Source organism: Augochlora pura, chromosome 6 (assembly GCF_028453695.1).
Source record: "Augochlora pura isolate Apur16 chromosome 6, APUR_v2.2.1, whole genome shotgun sequence".
NCBI lineage: Eukaryota > Metazoa > Arthropoda > Insecta > Hymenoptera > Halictidae > Augochlora > Augochlora pura.
Window position 1 is genome coordinate 7,978,328 of NC_135777.1, and position 16,114 is coordinate 7,994,441.

Here is a 16,114-nt window from a genome sequence, read left to right on the forward strand (position 1 = left end):
AAATTCTGTACAAGTATATACGAGCGGAAAATTTTTGCTAGAGACTTTATTATTTTCAGCTAATTAAAATGGTTAAAATGGTGAAATTAATGTGAACATAGCTGCTGTGTCTTGCAATTCCTCCTTGCTATTTTTTTACTTTGCATAACAATCTGCAATCTAGTGAGCATATATCGAGTGTTAAGGGCCTGAGGACGATAGTCGCCCAATGGATAGTTTTTTCAATTTTTTGACCTGATCTTTCCAACCTCGCATTCACCTTTGCGAAAGGTAAAGTATCATATCCAACATACCGATGGAATTATCCATGATCGATTTCCTTTAAACTTTCCACATTAGCAGACTTATGCAGATGACATCGATCCGCGCAATAACTTTTTTTCTCAAGCTCCATGGGGAACGGGGCACAGTGAAGCACATATTTTACGAAAGCAATCGAGGTATGCAGCTTTTTGCTGAAAAGAATGTGTATCCAGATGCATCTCACATCGAAAAGTTGCAAAACATTTTAAACTTCAGATCGATATTTCGAAATCGTTTTTATTTTAGTGTATCAGTTCTACTTAGCAGAAAAAAAGCTATATAATAAATTCTCTCAAATTGTCCCTTAGCTTGTAGGCTAAAATGGACAATTTGGAAAGGGCAGGTACGATTATTTGAGCCTCTCAGCTTGTTTTTCTAGCTGTTGTAATCTGGAAAGTATTGGGTTGTTCGGAAAGTAATTTCGTTTTATCCCGACAGAGGATTTAATTGTATTTTTTACACCTAACTTCACACTTAAGCCGCATAAATATGATATGTTTTGAGAGCTGATATAGCAAGGCTTGTGTGTGAAAAAGTTCAATTGATTCTACGCAGTAGTTTATGGTTGGTGCCATTTTAAATATGGAGATCAGTAAGCAGCATTTTTTATTATAGAAAAGGTAAAAATGCTATTCAAGCCAGAAAGAAATTAACCGATGTGTATGGAGAAGATGTGTTGACAGTATGCCAATGCCAGAAGTGGTTTGCAAAATTTCGATCTGGCAATTTTGATGTCAAAGATGCACGACGTTCTGGAAGACCGGTTGAAGCTGATAAAATCACGACAAAGGCATTAGTTGATGCGAACCGATGAATAACAACACGTGAGATCGGTGGGAGGTTAAATTTATCAAATCCAATTGTTTATGACCACTTGAAAGGCTTTGGTTTAACCTTAAGGCTCGATATATGGGTTCCCCATGTTCTCACGGAAAGTTTGTGTCGTTGCGTTGACGTCTGTGATTCGCTTCTCAAAGTCACGAAAATTATCCATTCTTGAAGCGCATCATTACTGGGGACGAAAAATGGGTTGTACATAACAATGTCAAACGCAAGAGGTCATGAAGCAAAGAAGATGTATCGGCTCAAAACATTTCCAAAGCCAATATCCATTAAAAAAGGGTGATGCTGTCTGTTTGGTGTGATTTTAAAGGAATCGTTTTTTTAAACTTCTATCGGATGGCACAACAATTAATTCAGCAGTCTACTGTCATCAGCTGAACAAACTGAATGATGCACTTCAACAGAAAAGGCAAGAATTAATCAACAGAAAAGTTATAGTGGTCCACTAAGATAATGCGAGAGCTCATACAAGTTTGATCACTCGTCAAAAGCTTTTTTACAGCTTGAATGGGAAACAATGTCACACGCAACATATTCTCCAGATCTGGCACCTTCGGATTATTATTTGTTCCAATCACTGCAAAATTTTTTAGACGGTAAGACCTTCATTTCAAATGAGGAGGTCAAAAACCACCTCGATCAGTTTTTTGCCAGCGAAGTCCAAACATTTGATGTGCGTGGAATTATGCTACTAATAGAAAGATGGCAAAAGGTATTGGGATAGAATGGCAAATATATAATTTAATAAAATATTTGTTCATTAAACGAAAATTGTCTGTCATTATCACAAGAAAAAACGAAATTGCTTTCCGAACAACCCAATAGTATTCAAACCCCCTCTAATCGAGACCCGATAACATTTTTTTAACCGGACTAAATAACTTTTAAATAATTTTATTTATATGTTCCTGTGCACTGCACTGTGAGAAATCAATATAATCGAAGAATCAATGTGCGATCGTGTTTTGTCAGTGCACGTGGTGGGTACGATTAAATGATGATCTTTTGTTGAGTACGTTGGGTGTGCTTTGTCTTTTGCGAATATTCGACCATGTGGTGCGGACGAGTGCCTTAATTGCGCTATATTTTTTTCTTTAAACGTTAATATTAAATAGTTGATTTATAGATACATGTGTGTTTCATTAATAACTCATGTGTACGGAGCTCGCTGAAATTAAATTACAACATGCACAATGATCAAAATACTTTTTTTTTTTAATTTTGCTATGACTCTGAGTGACAACAGAAATTAAACAATTCTCGTTTCTGAATTTGTTTATCCGAACCTGGAACGATAACGTCGACCGATAGTCGAAATGAACGCCTTAAACATTTAAAACAATTCAATTAATTTAGTTCGGAATTCCAATAACTTCGGAATAATAAAATGGATCATTACAATTTATTTCCAGAAATGAAATTATTTAGAAGCGATCTTTTATCACATAACAGTGACACTAATTTTTAATTGGATTTTGAAATTGATTTCTGTTCTAATATATTGAAGAAACTGAATGTTGCCAGGATTTCTAGAATACAAAAGAATTAAACTAATATTACGTATGGTAAATTTTAATTTTCCAATTTGTTCATTATTATTTATATAAGAATTTTGACTTTATGAAATTTTTGAAGTAGTTGGCATGAGAGGCAAAGTGTTAAATGACTTTGATATTGTGGTAATTTTTGGAGCTGATAAACTAACATAAATTTATACAATATCATTCACGTTTGTCCCCTGATCATTAAACAAATTTTTCTCAAAATCTTACATTACACTTATAAAAAAAATACTAGAGTAGTGCCTATTTGCTTAACCGTCTATGAGTCAATATAATTTTCAAGTCACATACATCTATTTAACGTGTTTGTTAGCCTAATTTCGTTTCTAGCCACATATTAAAAAAATTCTTGCCCTTTGTAATCGAAGAGATTCTTCGCACATCAGAGAAAATTTGATAATTCATTCGTATTTTATATGTAAATTTTGATACTTAATGATTTTGAGTTACATAAACATTTTTATACTCGTATAAAAAATTCGAACTATGCAGGACTGAAGTATCTAGTAATTGATTATTATAAACTTCTATTGTATCGCTTCGAATGTCGCACTAAAAACCACGGTATTTATGGTATGCCCAAATGTTTAAAATGCAAGGAAACGTAAAAATGAACAGCATCTTTATTTTCTCTGCGCAATGATTAATCCTTTAGAATATTTTAGACGATAATGGAGATTTTTCGTGAATTTTAATCTTCGTGAAATGACGTACGAAAATGAGAATTTGCATAAACATCTGCGGTCTAGTAATGAGCAGATGTTATATCCAACGAATAGGCTGCGGATATCTGTGCAGTGTAAAAATATTTTGCATCAATTGCAAGAGATATGATGGTGGATACACACTTTAATTCTTTCTTCTATCATAACTGCATAAAATCCACAATCCAAAAATGAATAAGTTGAATTTTGCAATTTCTCAAAACCACAGTAAATTCTTTATCAGAAAATATTTTTAATACGGAAATTAAAGCAAGTCAACCACGAGTAATCTCAAAATTATTTCACATAGTTATATCATTTTGCAATATTAACTTCGAATTTGGTTGTTCGATTAACGAGTATTTTCTATCGCTAAAGATATTAACTATATTTTAAAAAATCATGTATTAATGTATTATAGTACAACAAGGCATGTTAAATGATATATCTTATATACAATATATAAGATATACAATACAATATAATCAAATTGTTTTGTCTAACTTTTAATCGTTTTTACTTTCTTCAATAATTTGTAATATTTTGTAATAGTTTTTAATAGCCTTTTATTTATTTTTTAATAATTATATACTGTTCGTACAACATAAATTACAATATTATTTGCTTTTTAACGTTTAAAATTATTCCTACTACGTTAAAATATTATAACCAAATGAATCTGCACGTTCTGGATCCATTAAATTGTAAAATTAGTTTTTCAAATATTTCATTTATCATTTTCAATTGTTACTAATTATTTTCAATTGTTTATAAACACTTTTCCGTATTTTTTCAACATTGCAAATAAGTTAGACGGCACATTTTAGGCTCGTTAAGTGAGCAAGATAATTTTAGCCAGCGAAATCGGACAAATACCCTACCGGTGCGTCGATCGAGAAATTCGGTTCTGCGACGTGCAAGGGAAAACTGCGCTCTGAAAATTGGTTTCGTAAAAACGTCGAAGAGTCAGCCGTGGAAAGGTCCTGCACAGTTAAGTGGATAACCCTGTATCCTCCACTAGCGATAGGATTGAAGCTAATCTTATCGGGACAAGTTCCGAAGCATGAAATTCGTTCACGACCGGCTCGCACCTGATTGACCAAGTGATTTCGCAAAAAGTGTTCTCGTACAACATGTCACAAAAATATGAGACTGTAAGGGACTGGCAAGCGTAATTGAACCAGTCCTTCAGCGAATTCTACTTTCTTCTTGAGGACATTGAATGTTGAATTAAGGTGACACGTGATTGGAGGATTTTATTTACATAATAATTAAACTGCGAATTTGATGCGTTTATGACAAAAACAATGAGCTGAAATATAAAATTATGGAGATGTAAGATGAATTTAATATTTCTTTTTCTTATGGGATGTTTATAACGTCGCATCAACTGTGGCGATTGTTAGCGACGACTATTATTTACTTGTTCTTTTAATAATATTATTTATTATATTATAATAATATATTATCAACTTATTTAAATTATCAATGCAAACCAATTTATCTTCGTTCAACTTCTGTTTCTTATAATCGTTTTGAAAAATGTGATCTTTTCATAAAAGTCTACAAGGTATAATAATAATAAGTGTTGTTGGATAACATTTTGATATAGATACGTTTACTACTTTACATACAAATATGCATGAATATTAATAAGAAATTTGCAAAGAAATTTAAGGTTTCAACACGCTCATCGTGGATCTTTAAATAAATTCAAAATTGTCCAACACAATTATAAGAAATAGAAATGAAATAAAAATATTATTATTATTAACCAAACGATATTTCAGTAACGGGCGAAGAGAACAATTAATACTCAAAAGTCTCTACTTTCAGTCCAAAATAACGCTACATGAATACATAAATAAAAAATACAGTACTACTGTTCATATATTTCGATGCCTTAGACTTTGACAAACGAAAATTTATGTTAAGTAAGATTTGAAAAATCGTGTGTTGGTCTGATTTTTGGATCAAACATACTCCACTGTTGCAACGTGACAATGTAGTCAACAAATAAGAAGTCGAGTTGATTTTAGTGAATCAGATTTGCGTCCACCATCGCGCAACTTGCGGAAGTGAACATTTTCTGGAGCAAAATTTGCAACGGTGCTAAATCCAAAACGAACCTCTTAACTGCTGCGACGTATTTCAAGGTTTACAGCATATCAATCTCTATTATGTTGAGAGCCCGAACGCTGGAAATTGCGTATGCTTGCCAAAAAGTTGTAAGAATAAATTAACTACCGTACCCTGACTCCGATGGCAGTCATTCGTTGAAAAACATCGTTTGCCTACGAGGTCTTGAAACAGTGAATTCCATTCGTTGCATGTCCTTCATATTTTTATGAAATCTACAAGTCGAATAGAGTTTTAATGGAAATAATCGCAGGCGTTGGAACTGTTGAATTTTTGTTTGAAATTTTTCGATGTGAAACGAATTATCAAAAGCTAAATTTACTTAAAATATGAGTCGCGTAATATGCTACGTCCGAGGTATAACTATGTATGAATGTATGTCATTAAAATAAATAAGCATTATAGATTTTTTGAACTGCATTAAACTCGACAGAAATCTCTTAAATTGCATTTCTGCTTAATAAAAAGTTTTCAAGTAAAAAGTGATATCATTCCAAGGACGTGCAATGAAATATTTTGGTATTGAACATTGTTGACAGAAGGTTGTAAAGTTTAATTGATCACCCTATAGCTTCGACAAAATTAACAATAACATACGATAGGTTGTGGTCTAAGAGCGCGTTTATTGATAAAAGTTTTAATAATCATGTTATACCGTAATGCACAGTTTAACGATCTTAGTTTAAATAATAATCACTAAGGAAACGATTAGATTACGTATAATGGTTAATTCGCTATTTAGATAATTACTTACTGCGATAGATAATCTACCACAGGGCTCGGAATTAACTGGTACGCAGTATGAGGACCGCAAGAGCTACGCCACTATGTAGAGTCTCGACGCGTGTCTCGCTTCCCGATGATCGTCTAAATGCACAAGCGCGCCATGGAAGCATATAATGATACGAAATACGAGAATCAGGAGGCGTAGCTATTGCGATCCTTGTTACGCCTGCTGGTTAATTCCGAGTCTCGGATTTAGATTTTTGAACAACATTTTGATGAAACAAGTGGGCCAAGCCGGCGTGAACGTGTTAAAAAATTTAATATAACGTTTAATAAAAAATACGTTAAACGACCAATGAATGAACATTGGATCAAATTGATAAATTTTTATAAAATTTTTTTATAGTTTAAGAAGAATTCTTACACCCTTTAATTTTGTTGCGATAGTAGAGAGAAAAATTATTTTTAAACATTACGATTGGTTGGCGCTATAAAAAAAAATTATCTTTTTGAAAATGAAAATTAGAAGAATTAAAAAACGACGTTTTCTCAGCTTTACCATGCTAGCCCGTAACAAAAATTTAGAAAATGCATTTCGTAGATCTCGGTAACTTGTATATTCTGAAGATTTCATTAAAATCAATAATAATATCGTTTTTTAATTCTTTTATCTCGCCGACAATTGCGATTGTAGAAAACAAATTCTTCGCCATTATCTAGTAAAATAAACCGTCTACAATGCCAAACAAATTTAGATCTCTTGGCGAATAATGTACATCGATTGTAAGTAATGAAATGAATTTTGTTCATGGTTTTAATAGAAACCTTTGAAGTTGAAGAGAAAGATATTTGCCGTTTAAAAGATTGCTTGCAAGTGGAACGACAGTATGACACTCCATTAATAAAAAGTGTGGGAAGACGCAAACCTGACCCCTTCCCTGATCTAGCTCTCCGTGCAATGTAATCAATCCCAGTGGAAACAGGAAGGAACATCTTTGTTGACGTTCAAGCACTCTCATTTTCCTTCTTTCAATTTAGTCGAGAAATTCAGCTTATTATTCGAAGACCTTGAACCGGGATTCCCCAACGAAACCTTGTCAAGATGTCGCGAGAACGTCGCGTTCAACGCGCTACTTTTACAGATAGGAAAATGTCGACAATTCCAGATATTAACTGAACCTTTGCTCTCGGGAATTTTCTTTGATCACCATTTCCTCCGATCTATCAAAAGCCATGAATATATTTATTGGATAATGTGTGACGTTTTAAAGAAAACGATAGAACTTTAGAAACAATTAGTACTTCAAATAGTGTATTTAAATATATTTGATAGACGAATGCAATCGATGCGGACTTTATGCAACAAGCATTATTTAGTCAGAAAGTACCATAATCACCAGCAGTCTTGTTATTTTTATATGCTGACGGGGGACATCCCAGTGCAAAGGGTTAAATAACCGTTTGAACGACAACTATCTTCAACGAGGAAACTTCGTTATCAATTCGAATCCGTTCGAAACAGTTTCTGCGCTTAATTTGTTGAACGATCGAACAAATCCTGGAATTTGTTTTGCGAAAATTTAGTTTAGTTATGTAAAATTGGAGCCACCGAGGCCAAACTAGCCATTTCTAGAAATATTATACACATGAAAGATCTATTTCATCAAATATTATTAACTAGGAACCACTTGAAGAACAATGAATGGTTAATAAATAAGATTATCTTTTGAACTTGTACGTTTTTTAACCTTTCTAATTTGTACAACGTCAAAAACTTCTGAATATTATATTTTAAATAGTCCAATAATTCTGTTTTACTAATTCGATAAACAAACACAGGAACTCGTGCATACATTTTAAAAGGAATTTGTTAATACGTTGGACACCGAACAACGCCATTTCGGAAAATCCTACAAAGTCAAAGTAATTTAGTTAATGAATACGAAATTAAAAACATAAACTTGATCATAGTCATCAATCCTAATCAAATTTAGTTTATCCGACTACATCTTCGTAAAAATTAACATCTAGACCAACAACGAGTATAATTTAAATCATTTCTCGGAAACATTAAAGTACTAAAATTAAACAGATATGTATTGTGCATAGATGCTTTATATATTAATAGAACTAGACTCTGAATTTTGCGAGTTTATGGCAATAACGACAAAATGCTGCATAAGATAAATTAGAAAAATACATTACTTTCCCCTTGCAGTTTTGTATAGTTTTTGAATGAAATTAAAGCATTTAGGCTAGATTTATGCCAATGTAACAAAACCATACTGACATAGTCTATAACATTATTGTATGCCTAGTAAATACTATAATGTATTACTATTAACCTAGTGTTAGGTAGTAGGTAATAGCATTACCTAGTAATACTATTCACAACTAAAAGTTCCTAATTATCATAATGTAGATTTTTATATAAAATAAAAATTGTTAGTATTGAAGAGCAGGTTGATTATAATGTAATAAATAATTAAAAGTCTATGAATGTCCTCGTTGTTTCAGATTTGATCCATCAATTATAAACCGCGAACATGCTCTTTTTAATATATTGATGTCTGATATACAATGACTCCTGTTAATATTCGGCTAACTTTTGAAACGCAATAGCTTTTTCGCAATAATTTTTAGATGATAAAGTCTCCTAACCATAACCAAAATGTTTTATAATTTTACTGTTACTTAGAACGACACAGAAGAAGCTAAAGAAACTCTCACTTTTTAATCTATATGTACGTTGAAAATTGCCATCGGTTAACCTTAGTATGAACTGTACACAATTAAAGATCTTAAAAATCGCCTCGTCCCGATTTTTCACACTATTGATCAATAAATGTGAGAAATCTGCTATTTTAAAAATCTTTCAAAACATTTGTAATTTGACTTTGACCGATTCCGAAGCAATTTGCTACAAAACACGTTTTTTAAATTTTCATTATAAAAACAGATAAAAAAGGTTTTCTAAAATAACGAAAGTTTTTTATTTCGTGTTGTCAATCCAAGTAATGGTGAAATTGTAATGAAGTAATTCAGTCATTGTCTAGTATGCTAATCTCTGAATGATTTAAGAATTTCAAAGAAAGTTTTAAGAAAGTTATTGGATTTTGAAAAGTCTCCGAATATTAATGGGGGTTAAGGTTACGTCGGACAAATTATTACTATCATTATTTTAGACTCATTGGAATTGCGATTGACCTGGAAAATATTTATTTAGTATAAAAATAGTCGGCATCGATTGCAGGACACGGCGTAGACATTAATTTTCTCTCTAATAACTTCTCCGAGATGAACATAATACCTTCTTACATAATACCTGATATAATACCCAACATAATACCCTCTTATATCGATTCCACTTTTCTTACCGAAAATTTCAAGCTTAATTCTCCACCGAAAAATCTAAGGTCTCGCTTCGTATATTCAACGGTCCGCTCTAAACCGTATTGCTCTTAATGTCAATAACTCTATCTCGGATCACCCTCCTGTAGCTTTTTCTCCAAACTCGAGGAAACAGATAAATTTACTATATCGTACACACCTCTATTAATATACGTACTTTTATGTATTTTACTTCTTTTTCTTCCACTAACTTTACACAATCTATTTGTACCTCCGATATCAACTGTGCACATATAATAACTAAAAACGATAAAACAGTGTTTCCAAATTTTCTAAATGCGCGCGCTATTTTGAATACGATCTGCTAATTTTTGTCCTACACGCGAAAAATCCATAGTCAACTAACAACCACAAACGCTAAACCTATCGAGTCACAAAAGTAACTAACGTGTTTTGCGTTAAAGGCTGTCAAGACGGCGTTTATTTAGATTTCCCGCCAATTTTATTACAATGAACGCTTGGCTCAAGAAATTTATCCTTTCTATGACAGTCTTTATAATTTCAGTTAAACTATGAAACAAGAAACGTGAACGCGATTGCTTCGACCGATAGGTTCAGCGTGAACATGTTAACACTTTACCAACACTGTTTCGGCTTAACATTTCCCGCACGAATGCTTGTATGCGCCTTTTCTTTCGCACGTAGAACTGTTAAGTCAACTTTCATGGAAGTACTTTCTACAGTATTTGAATGGTTCTTATAACGAGTCTTTTTTAATTTACAAAAGTCAATACAATCCTGAACCTCTTCAGGGTTACTGTCACGTATGTGTACGTTTAATTTTCTTACTATAATTAAAATTATGATTATTGTAAGTGTAAAACAAATGAGAATCAGTTGAAATATTATTTACTACAGAATCCCTCGGCAATACGTAAAAAACCTTATCGAATGAAACGGATAATAAATAAAAAAGAAACAATTGAATAATTGTTCCCTACTATAAAAATTCATTCCTGCGGAGGTTAAGATCGAATTGCAATTTTTCATCTAACTATTCTCTATGATCTACAAAATATTTCATCCAGTCTTTAAACTCAGCTAACCTCTATGTTCGACTGTTTTGGAATTCTAACGTCGCAGAAAATCGAATGTGTACGTAATAGGAAATATGAATACGACAAAAATATATGTGCGACATAACGTATATGTGCCCATAATTATGAAAGTGGTCTAAGTCATATATTTCTTGTCTCGAGATATTTAATGAATTGCATTTGCATAAATTAAAATATATTTTTACATTATGCGATCTTTTCATTTAGAGTTTTATTATCTTTATTATCTTGATTAATGAAAATTAATTATGAATATGACATTTTGTGTGAATTTCATACGAAAATGTTGTTTTTAAAGTTTGAATTGACCTAGACCATTTTCAAAATTAACTGAATGTCCTGTAAATGAATTAAAGAAATTATGAAGTATCGATGAATTAAAGAAACTATGAGTTTATTTGAAACAATAACTAATGAAATAATTCATGCACATTTATTAATGATTCTAAAAAAGTAATGCATTTTTATCATTTCGAGTTTTTAAGATTTTTAAAATGTTCCTGAAAAACTGGAGGAATGTATGGTAGTAAACACATAATATCTTTATGTTTTTCTTCCGATACTGGTCTACTGGTGGTGTGTAAAGGAAGTAGCTTAATAAGAAAAGAGGGCCACGCGTCGTTTTCAAGTTATGTTTATATAATTTCTTTAAATTTTTTACCTAGACCACTTTTATAATTAACACTAAATCAATTCCATATAATGTTGAAATTGATGGTTCATTTTTGACGATATCGTAAAAATTACATTGAATAAATTTAGTTTAAAATAATGTGATGTAAAATAACTGATGAACTGAAGCCATTTTAACTGTAAATATCGAATAATTTCTCTGGCTTGTAGCATTTCCATTTTATATAACAAAGTGCATTTTATGCATGCGTAATTGATTCTTGAGATTCATAGCAATAATTCCACTTGTAACAATTTTTGAAATTCAAACTTTGTTAGTACAAAGTTTATTTTGGAACGTGATAGAAAAATTTGAGTTGTGCCTCAGAGTCACCACTTGAGTGCAGAAGGTTCAAATGTATGATAGCGAATGATATATGAACCCTTTTGCATTCCAAACATCCTGGGAAAATTCAGTTCGTTCGGATATATAAAATATATAAAAATGAATTTTGAAAACTAGTCAAAAATAAGCGTAACCCATATGTAACATACTCGACTCGTTAATTAACTCCTCACCGCATATTAACTAGTCAGATTCGTGATGGAGATTTCTAACAATAATCTTCTGAGCATGAATGTTCATCCGTTTCATTAACTCCTTGCACTACGATTCCTTTCACGCCGCGTTGATTAGCACTTATTTGTCCTTAACACTTTTAACACATTATTAACCAGTCGTTCGGGCGTAAAAATGTTCGTTTCTACTTTGATTTTATTTATCTTATTAATCGCAAAAGGTATTTAATATTTAAAATTTGATATAATAATATTGAAGCTTGTAGTACAATTTAACACATTTATCTCAATAATAGATAACAAATTAGGGGTTACTATGGCAACCGATTCACAGGCTACCGATCGTGGAGAAAAGTCGATTTTTCTTTTAAGTCGATGTTTCTTTTATTGTCTTCATATACTTCTGTTTCTAAACTTTGATAACAGAAGAATTTTATTTTATTTCGATGTTGAAGAAATGAATAATATTCACATTTATACTGACTCGTTATTATAATGCAAGGGGTTAAGTAGGAATCAAATTTTATTCTCTTGTCACCAATATTTAAACATTCGAGTAAACGTAAGCACACGATAAAGATAAAATTCCTTATTCTTCTAAGAAATTAGTGCGATCGAAAAAATTCTACTCATAGTACATACTTGTGAAGAAAATGATACGGCAAGGGGTTAAATACCACGAACTAAAGATTCTCGAATTTTGTCGACGTTTCGAACCGACTATCGCGTCGGCGTGCAATCGCCGGTGAACATTCCCGGCCGCTTATCGTAAACTGATCCGCTTCTCCGATCATCGGTAATTATACGCGCATTTGATTGGCAGCGTTCATTCTATTGGGTTGGCCAATAAATTCGTAGAGTTTTCTGTTTAGTAACGACTCGTGTATCAATTAGCAAAGCGAGCGAGCTGTTCGAAAGATCTGTTTCAACTCTACAAAACTGTTTATATTCGCTATTTCGAATGATTTAATTTCTCATGACTTTTTAGTCTTGGAAATGGAATATCCAAGAGACGAAAATCAGCATTTTCAATATCTGCTGTTCTTCGATTTTCATCGAGGTCGTTATTCTGAAGGTCGGCCGGCGCGGGGCGTGCCGTTGAGGTCAAAGTTGCCTTTTTTGAACTTTGCGAACCATTTCTGCGCAGTAGACCCGCCTATGACACCCTCTTCGTACACGTTACAGATGTACCGTGTTGTTTCGACAGCTTTTTGATTACGAAAAAAAGTGAAAAGAAAAAAACAACAGATGTCGGGAATGTTGATTATTACCTCGTGAATATTTCATTTCTAAGTCTAAAAATGATGAAAAATTAAATAATTGTAAAAAGCGAATGCAACAATTTTGTGGAACAGCTTACCGGCTTTGCTAATTAACGCGCTGACCGTTATAAAACAAAAACGAAATTCGGAAACTCGACGAATTTATTCGCTAACCCGATACATAAACATTTTTCCGAAATGGCGCGCTGGAGCGACGAACCGAGAGAGGGTGTCGAAGCTTCGCATCGGTACGTATGCGCAGCAGATAGGAACAGAGAGAAACGAGGCCTGCGACTCCTGTCAGACAAAGAAGGACGGGAGGACGACAGAAGGGAGGGGCAGGAAACGTGGTGAGGTGTAGTAATGGGACTAATTCGATCACCATTTGAGTGCGTGCAATCAATGTAGCCGGTAGCAATCGCTCGACGCGATCGGGCCAGAATCATGGCAAAGTTTGATCCGCGGCGAGATCAACGTGTTTCCGCGGAATATTTTTAGCCGACTAATCCGTACAAATGCTTCGGGGAACAAGGAACGCTACGACCTGCGCTGCGCACACATTAGCTTAATCACTAGTGTACACACGACCGCAGAGAGCGGCGGATTCTCCGGGAAGCAAAACAAAGAAATTCCTATAAATTCGAGACATTGTTGGTGTCGTGCTTATTCAACGTTTTCCGTGTTATTATCTGCCGTGACTTAGCGCACCTAGTTCCAAGAGATCATGCAACTCTCCTCGTGCACACTGCAGGTTCGATTTCCCTAAAATTGCCCTGAAAAAGCAGACTCCTGGTTTCGCCTCTGAACGAATTCAATCGTTAATCGTCGCAGACCGCGACGAGTTTCATTCTGAACACTAGATCTACCGTGATCGGAAAACGACCAGCAAGTGTTATTATATGATAATTACAAGAAAGAATTTATTTCAATTATATTTGAATTATTATAACAGTGTGTGTGTGTCTGAATAAAGAATATAAAAAGAAATATATTCAACGATTTCTAATGGCAGCAGCTTCACGACCTCGACAATTATGAAATCAAAATTGTGGAACCGGTCGTTTGACCGGCTGTGGTAGGTTTAGTGTTAATCGAGTATCGACTACGATTCGAACTCGGGAAATAGAAACGATTACTCCGGCATACAAGGGTCAACAGAATCGACGGTGTGTATGAGATCACTCGACCGAGATAACGTTCTCGGAGTCCCTCCTTGGGAAGGATAAATAAATGGCTACGATAAACGCAGAGCTCGGAGAGAACTGGCTAGTGTCACTAGGTTACGAGCGTATCGTTCCCATCGCTACGCGAGCAAGGCGTAACTGGAGCAGTGGGATCGAGAAAAAGCAAGATAGTTCGCGATCGTGAGTATCGTATGTAACCCAGACCTGGGATCTGGCAGGACGATCTTCTTGCTGGCACGAGCAGCCGGGGTATCCTTGCTATTCTCTATGGCCATCAGGTAGCTGACGTCGGCCAGCACCGCCTCGAGGTCCGCCATTTTCCTCGGTAGTCTCTAAATTTCTCGACACCGCTCCGCCCGGAGCTGTTTTCCCTCGACGACACCCGGGGCTCGATGGTTGATAGTGGACCCGTCGTTCTCACTGTCGCAACGCTGTCGGAGACGCGGTCAGCAACGCCGACATTCTAATCGAGCGACCGTGTTCTCGGCCGTGCACGACCGTGGGCACCGAGGTCCGAGTCCGCGGCTCTGACAGCTCCGTCGGAAATCTGCGCGCGCGATTTCCAACGAGCAACTACCTCCGAACTGTGTTTCTATCGGCCGTGCGGTTCTCTGCTCTCACCCGCGCAACTGTTCACCGTTCACGCGGGTGACGCGACGTCGATTATCGGCGTGTTCATACCGCGGAGCCTTTCAGCTGACGACCGATTCAAATTCTTATGGAAGGCACGAGTTTCTATGCGATCGTTCACATCGGAGGAACAGAAACATCTACGCAGCGTACGCCTTACCGACTCTGACTTGCCTCCGACTGCCAACGCCAACGAACTCCGAAAACGCGAGTCTGCGCGTGCAGTCGCTAACTTTGTCGCCTGTTTCGCGACCACGACGCTCTCTAACGGCGAACCACGGCGTTGCCTTCTCTTCAGAATATTCCCAACTTCCTACGGTACTCGCGAAGATAAGTACTCTTGCGTTTTCTAGGTTGCTGAATTTTAATGTGCTATTGAAAATTCGGCCGCTACCGTACGTATTCTTTATCTTACCTTGTATTTTATAAGTATCGAGCAGTTTATGGTATTTGGCTGTACTAGATTGAGAATAAACTACTTACACAACCATACCAAAGCAGACGAATTGAAATATTAAACAATATGCATACGTATTCGGTCATTAAGTATGCACAGATTTTATAGTGAAATTGTATAGTACATTGTACATATGTACGTAAAACACCGAGTTGAACATTATTCGAACATTATTCGAAAATTATTCGAACATTTCGAATAATTTTATAATTTTAAACGTAATTTATTCGAAGATTTCTTCAATATTCGATTCGAAGAATTTAAAATTTGATTCGAAGAATTTATTTAAAATGCTATACGAATGAAAATGAATTCAAAGAATTAATAAAGAATAAGATTTTATTTTCGACAATGCATTCCAAAAATTTTCTTTTAAATTTTAAATCTTAATAGCTTATAACAACGTTAATCAGTGTTAAATGGAATTTTTAACACGTATGTAATTTATTAAAGCCAATAAAGTATATTCATATTAAAAAGTCGAAACAGTATCTTTTATATTTCTTTCGAATTGATCTTGTCAATTATAATTGTCCAAAAATCTAACAAAATTCAAATCATATGATCAAATAGAGAAATTATACATTTATACAAATTGTACATTTTAATAAGAAATTATTATTTATTATAATATGATTAGCACG

At 34.3% G+C, this 16,114-nt stretch overlaps 1 protein-coding gene across 6 annotated transcripts in view; it reads right to left on the reverse strand.

The window, feature by feature from the left end:
* Positions 1-15,205, reverse strand: part of Gprk1 (G protein-coupled receptor kinase 1) — a 90,472-nt gene extending 75,267 nt beyond the window's left edge. For 5 of the 6 annotated variants that reach the window (XM_078184036.1, XM_078184037.1, XM_078184035.1 and 2 more), the window contains exon 1: positions 14,588-15,205. Coding sequence is in view for 3 of the 6 variants with exons in the window: in XM_078184035.1 (XP_078040161.1) it covers positions 14,588-14,700 (113 nt within the window). In the remaining 3 variants the exon portion in view is untranslated. Of the gene's footprint in view, positions 1-12,579; positions 12,690-14,587 lie in introns of those variants that run through there. The other variant, XM_078184034.1, reaches the window with a different exon arrangement.
* Between the last annotated feature and the right edge of the window lie 909 nt (positions 15,206-16,114).